The 7,500-nt window shown below is 38.5% G+C and overlaps 1 protein-coding gene across 1 annotated transcript in view; it reads left to right on the top strand.

Annotated features, from left to right (window-relative positions):
• Window positions 1–216, top strand: part of LOC123519743 — an 823-nt gene extending 607 nt beyond the window's left edge. The window contains exons 2-3 of the mRNA XM_045281248.1: window positions 1–70; window positions 202–216. The exon at window positions 1–70 is cut by the window's left edge and continues 134 nt beyond it. Of these exons, the coding sequence (XP_045137183.1) occupies window positions 1–70; window positions 202–216 (85 nt within the window). The remainder of the gene's footprint in view (window positions 71–201) is intronic.
• Window positions 217–7,500: the final 7,284 nt, after the last annotated feature.

Here is a 7,500-nt window from a genome sequence, read left to right as displayed (position 1 = left end):
CCTGCAGGACATAAGCCTCAAGGTGGTTGTCAACGGCCAAACATCTGAGTCTCTGCCTGTGGAGGCATCAGTGCCACAAGGCTCAATTCTTGGCCCACTCCTGTGGAATATATACGTGGACGACCTTCTCCAGCTACTGGCAGCAGTCACGGCCTATGCCAATGACTGCACCCTCTCCTATATCTATCCAATCCATGATAGTGGAGGTGCTGCTGAGGCCATCAATCAGCAGCTACGAGTGATAGAGGAGTGGGGTGCTCGCTGGCAGGTGACATTTGCTCCGAAGACGCAGGCAACATTGGTAGGAAAGTTATCTTTTAGAGGTGCTGCTTTCTCGCTCCAAGAAGACGTCAAGGTACTGAGAGTGTTGGTGGATTGAGGGCTGAGGTTTGATAGCCATGTCAGAACCACTGCCAAACAAAGCCTCTCAAAGGATCTTCGCTCTGAGAAGGGTAGCCATCTTCCTCAACAGGAAGGGGAGACTGATGCTGTTCAAGGCACAGGTAAGGTCCCGCCTGCAGTACGCAGCTTTCTCCTGGATGTCCTGTGTAGCCACACACAGCATCCAACGCCTCGCTTTACGGCTGGTGGATGCTGTACCCCCACCTCACCCAGAGCCTGAGCGTCCTCTTTGCTCACTGGAACACTGCAGCGACGTGGCGGCGATCGTAGTGTTCCATAAGGCACAGGTACAAAAAAGTGCCACATATGGCAGGGCTGCGTCATCCTCTAAGAATGTCCACACGGAGCACGATGTAGAACTTGTTCACGGCAGTGGTGCCTCACGTCCAAGAGATGAACACTCGCAGTGTCAAACTGATGATGCATAAGTTGTGACAGACACTGCCAACCCCGCTGACACTACTCGTGAAGTGACACTCAGTGCAATCCGGAAAAGTGTGAATCGTTCTTCGTTTAGCCTTAATATATCATATATGGATTAAGATACATCAAGTAATTATAAAAATGTAGCATACCAAGTCTATCTTAAGTTGCATATATCTGTAATCCATATGTATGTATTGTTTATGTATATAATTATGCTGTACCCAAATAGTTAATAATACTCTTAGAATAGGTAGCACACGACAGTGCACCTTTGGGTATATAGTATTTCTGTCCTAATTCATGTTTAAATGAGAGAGAGAGAGAGAGAGAGAGAGAGAGAGAGAGAGAGAGAGAGAGAGAGAGAGAGAGAGAGAGAGAGAGAGAGAGAGAGAGAGAGAGAGAGAGAGAGAGAGAGAGAGAGAGAGAGAGAGAGAGAGAGAGAGAGAGAGAGAGAGAGAGAGAGAGAGAGAGAGAGAGAGAGAGAGAGAGAGAGAGAGAGAGAGAGAGAGAGAGAGAGAGAGAGAGAGAGAGAGAGAGAGAGAGAGAGAGAGAGAGAGAGAGAGAGAGAGAGAGAGAGAGAGAGAGAGAGAGAGAGAGAGAGAGAGAGAGAGAGAGAGAGAGAGAGAGAGAGAGAGAGAGAGAGAGAGAGAGAGAGAGAGAGAGAGAGAGAGAGAGAGAGAGAGAGAGAGAGAGAGAGAGAGAGAGAGAGAGAGAGAGAGAGAGAGAGAGAGAGAGAGAGAGAGAGAGAGAGAGAGAGATCGGGAAAAAGGAAGAGAGGGACAGACAATCAGAGAGACTGACAGTCACATAGACAGAGAATACAACAACACTATTAGAAAGTTATTCCGTATCAGAATGAAAATTAAATTGCGTTCAATAACAAAAGCGTCGCGAGGAAAGCCAACATGAATCACCTCCTCTTCTTCCAATACAAAGTGAAGCGAAAATTGATGTAGCGCCGATGAGATTCACAGGGAATATCTATCACGATTCGGAGGCAAAATTCCTACTGATCGTCGCTCCGTATCGCCTCAATGGGAATGACGAATCACAGGACAGCAAATTCCTATGATATAAGGCGGTAGGATTATAGTGGAAATGCAGTGATTGATTGCAGGCTGCTCTCAATGCAATACTGGGTAAGAATGCACGTAAAAATGTGAGTGAAAAAGAATGGAGGTCAAAAAAACGCTAAAGAACTCATGTCATTAAGGAGAAAGGTTTCGAAAACAAGAGCAGCAATCAATGCTCAAGAGAAGACAGGGTTTTAAAACCAGTCAGGTGAGAGAAAGAATGGTGATTAAAAATGAAAAATATGCAATTGCGAGAATGAAAAAATTTCGAGTGAGAGGAAACACTGGTTGCTCACCAAATGCATGAAAATAAAGGAATATATAAAAAAAATCTTATTTGTGAGATTCGTGTTGCTATTTTCTTCTAAAAATCTATTTCGTCGTTATTGTCATGATTAGAGTTTATTGCTATTACTGTTGGTACATAATTTTGCTTTTGTTGTTGTTTTTGTTGAACAATAACAACAGCGACAACACACACACACACACACACACACACACACACACACACACACACACACACACACGCAACTCTACAGAATAAATTAAAATCCGTCTCGGCCTCTAAATGTGTAGCACACTTGTATGAAGTGATCACCATAATTTGTGTTGCTCTGACTATAATTTCATTCATTCACTTTATCTTTTTTTTTTGTATTAGGTTTGTTGATATTTCATTCGTTCCGAGACTTCCTAAATCTCCTGCCTGTCAAGGCGCGAACCATTAATCCAAGAGACGATTTTTAAAGTTAATAGAATCACAAATTACTACTCAGAAAAGAGCAAAGGAAAATACATTAATCGTTAGTGAATAAGTGACAAGATTATTTTTACACATCACGAGAAATATACTCGTAATATTAAAAACACACACTGTCCTTTAATGGTATACGGAATTAAATCAAGCTCATATTGGTAGTGAGGGGATTAAAAGACTCATTCCCTTTCATTTATATTCTGGTGTGTCACTTCCAGCCATGCCCTATCTCGAGCCACAATACTTCACCACTACCTACCTGCTTCTCAACTCACCACACGCACTCCTTGTCCCTCACACTCCACCTTTTTTTGTTTCTTCCTCTCCTCACCCAACATATTCATTCCACTTCCAAGTACTGTCACAGTGATTCTTACACACCACACTTCTCTACATCTCCACATCTGTTCTTCCTGCCTTCGCTACACCTTTGCTATATCTGCATCCCGTTATCCACGCTCTCATCATTCACTGCTCAGCACTGTCCTATCTTTCTGTATTCGTCATTGTTACCCTTATTCTTGTGTCTCAGCCTCACTCCATCTCGCCCCAGTTTGCGTGTTCCATTAGCCTCGCTTTGTACCTGCCGATCAGCAAGCCGTCCGTCAGTGAGTCAGCATTCACTCTTTCTTTTCACCACTCCTTGTCATTCTGTCCTCGGCTTTTCCATTCTCATTCACTGCTCTTTATTCACGTTCCTCAAATTTTGTTGTGGCAAGGTTGAGTTTTTCTTCAGTTTTTCTTTTTTTATAATAAGTTCCATCAGTACATGACTACGCACATTGCGGTCGTCTCAGTGTCCCTGTGTTGCGACCTCAAGTCCCGTACCATCTTCCCGCCCAGCGAGCTGAAATTATCAACATATTCTAATTTCCCTTGAATATTATTCAAATAGAAAAGTACTGTTCATCTAAAAAAAAAAATGTATTATTAACACACACACACACACACACACACACACACACACACACACACACACATCCTATCCATATTAATCTCCACTTGGAACTCAATAGAATAGAAAACTAATGTTCATTAAAAAGACACATATTAACATACATGAATATTTACGTTATTCATTTTCTCTCCAGCACAGTAACGTGATATTTGCTCTACAACGCCGACTGACCAACATAATGCTGCCACTCCGAGCAACTAATATAGCGTAACATAACGTAACTTAGCATGACATAAACGCAAAAGCATCCGCCTGACCGCCACTACGCCGTCATCCCGAGTATCCATTGCAGCCTAACACAACCCACGCATGGCTGCACTTGAGTATATCCTCCGTCACGACACACTTACTCTTAACGGTTACTGAAACTTTCATGTCAGTCTTCCCTTCAGAAAAGCTGATGCATGCTTTCAGTCGTCAATATAGACAGTTTCGTGCGGAATATTTCACATCCAAAGACTAAGAAGACAACTGTCATAAAATATCAGTTAGTATTGAAAGTAATTATGATTGTGAAACCATTCTAAATCAAAATTGGTAACTGTCCCCTTGAACTTATCAATGACGCGGATATCTTACAGTTCCTTTTGCTTTTTTGTGCACTCCTTTGCTCACTTCATGGATTCGTATTACTTGGTAAGCCTCTTAGAGAGACACTCACTTCCATGCCTTCAACACTAGCAAAGAAGTGCATAGAAAGCGGCGACACTCAAAAGAATGGAGAAACAGAGTAAGAGGGTAGTTCCCTATCTTGACAGCCTGCATGCATGGAAAACTGAGATTTTACCCAGAAAAGTGCCTTGGAATGAGCCACCAAACCTTTTATTTTTATTAATACTTCACGATCTAACGAGTGAACAGTTCTTCTTCTGTTTTAAAATGACGAAAAAGTTTGCTGAAATTCTGCCAATTCTGTTTGAAATTTTCTAAGGACGAAATATTAACTAAAAGTGCAATATATATATATATATATATATATATATATATATATATATATATATATATATATATATATATATATATATATATATATATATATACGCACGCAGGTGATCCTTGCTATACGAATACTCAATATACGAATTTTTGCTCATGCGAAATCTATGTTTTATTACCCCTTGTCTGCTTATAAGATCTTGCTTCGATCAAACGAATTTTTAAATCCCCCGCTCGGAGCACCGGGCGTCAGAAATGCGCAGTGACAGTTACACAACAACAACGTATACAAATGTTTCCATTCCCGCTACCCGCTCTGCCAGTCTGCCTACAATCCACATTTTTTCATCATTTTTTGCATCAATTTCTTAGTGAAAGTACTGTAGTGTATAGCATGTATTATCTTTATTGTATATTATTATTGACTTATAATTAATCTGTGAGGGTAAAGGAAACAATCTTGGTAGTCTATTGTCTGTGAATCATGTAGATGTGAGAAAACTATTGCGGGATCGCTGTTCAGTTATAATTATGCTTAATAAAAACCAATACGTACGGTCGAGCCTGTGGGTTACGGTACAAGAGAGTTCGCCGGAAATACCTCACCACTCATGTTCAAAATGTTTAAGTGACGGGTGCCAGCTCTCCTGCTGCCACTAGTACTTCCACTGTGTCTTCTGCTGTCGCCATCCCAGTGTCTGGTGTTTCTGCTGGGGCTAGTTCATGGTCGTTGTCCCCTGGTGACTGGAAGGGTGAAATGGCTACTGGCGGCACGGTTCGTGATGGGTCTGCTGATGTGAGTGTAGCTGATAATGTTGCACAGTACAACGCCATCGTAAGAAGTAAAGTAGTATTCTGCTGTATATAATTAGTTTTCCTGAAATTGTGTACATATATATATATATATATATATATATATATATATATATATATATATATATATATATATATATATATATATATATATATATATATTGTTATATAATATGGGAACGAGTGAACTATTGTGTTATGACCTTCCATTTGCTTCATTAAGTGATGAGTCATTTTATTCTGTTCTTCACACTCCTGTTTCAGCTCATAATGCAGAAAATTTTAGAGACTTAACATTTTCTCCTTTCTATATTGATGATGGAAAATATAACAGTGATTTAGATGTTAATGAATTTTACTTAAGGAATAGATCTATAAACTTTCCGAAATCTGATTACATTTATCTTGATAACATTTCTTGGTGCAATTACAATGCCTTAACAATAGTTAACATGAATATTAGATCTATCCCAAAGAATCTCCAATATTTTAAAGACACAGTTTTACTCAGCACTTCCGTTAGTTTTGATGTTCTTGGATTTACAGAAATTAGATTACATTCACACCTTGCTTCTTTATATGAACTTCCTGGCTATTGTATGTTCACCAACTCAAGAAACGTACATGGTGGTGGTGTCGCCATGTATGTCTCAAATGTATACAAGTCATCTGTGTTAACTGAATTTACAGTTTCAGAATCCTTTATTGAATCATTAGGTATTCAAGTAACAATTAGAAATAAGAAATACTTGTTTGTGTGTATTTATAGACCCCAAGTGGTCACTTCAAAAATTTTCATAATGCCATGAGTGATATTCTGTCTACAGTACTTGATAAAAAGTTTCAAGGTGTATACTTTTTCGGAGACTACAACCTAAATTTATTGAAAAGCAATGATATTAATGTTTGTGAATTTATTAACTTAATGTATTCTTTTTCCTTTTTTCCACTTATAACTAAACCTAGAAGAATTACTAACAACTCGGCTACACTTATTGATCACACATGGTCAACACAGTTAGAAGAAAACATTGGTAAATTATATTATTCAAACTGACATCACTGACCATTTCCCCACAGTCTCACAATTTAAACTTGAATATGCTCCACATATACCTCATTTTCTTTATAGAAGATTCATTACCTCAGATTCGTTGGAAAGTTTCATTTCTGAGCTTACTCTTTTTGACTGGAATTCTGTGCTTAATTCAATTTGCGCTAATGAGGCTTTCAATTTATTTTATGATCAGTTTTATAAATTATTTCAAAATCATTTTCCTGTTAAGAAGGTTCGTTTCAACAAAAAGAATGAAGTAAGCCCATATATCACATCAGGTTTAAAGAATAGTATCAAAGAAAAAAATAGATTGGAAAGACTTGCCAAGAAATGGCCTTTAACTTATGCCAGCATGCATAAAAATATATAAATAAACTAACATCAGTTTTACATACTGCTAAAAATCTTTATTATAAAAACAAATTGAATGAAAATCAAGGAAAACCTAAAAAACAATGGAAGACAATAAATTCTATTCTGGGAAGAAGTAGCTCAAATAAATGTAATATAGAATTAAATCCTCCTTGCATTGATGCCTCTAGTAAGATTAACGAACACTTTCTTAAAGATACTTTTGACATAAATGGAACTGAATATGACTATGCAAAATATTTAAGAAATTCACCAAATTTTTCTATGTATCTCGCGCCTACCAATGAAACTGAGGTCATGAAAGTCCTAAACACACTTACTTCAAATACACTTGGTTATGATGACATTCCCCCAAATTTACTTAAACTCTCTTCCTCCTCGATATGCACCCCTCTCACACATATAATAAACCTTTCCTTCAAAACTGGTACTTTTCCAGACAAACTGAAATATGCCAAAGTAATTCCCTTGTTCAAGTCAGGGGACAGAGGTGACATAAACAATTATCGCCCCGTTTCCATACTTCCTGCTTTCAATAAAATTTTTGAGAAAATCATCTCCTTTTGCCTAATAAATTATTTAGAAGCAAATAGTCTCTTGACGGAACATCAACATGGTTTTAGAGCACAACACTCCACTGAGTTAGCTATTCTACACTTTGTTTGCAATATATACACTTGTTTGGAAGAAAAATTATACGTCATAG

The sequence above is a fragment of the Portunus trituberculatus genome, chromosome 46 (genome assembly GCF_017591435.1).
Source record: "Portunus trituberculatus isolate SZX2019 chromosome 46, ASM1759143v1, whole genome shotgun sequence".
Taxonomy (NCBI): domain Eukaryota; kingdom Metazoa; phylum Arthropoda; class Malacostraca; order Decapoda; family Portunidae; genus Portunus; species Portunus trituberculatus.
Note: the sequence above shows the minus strand (reverse complement) of the source record. Positions and strands in the feature narration are given on the sequence as shown.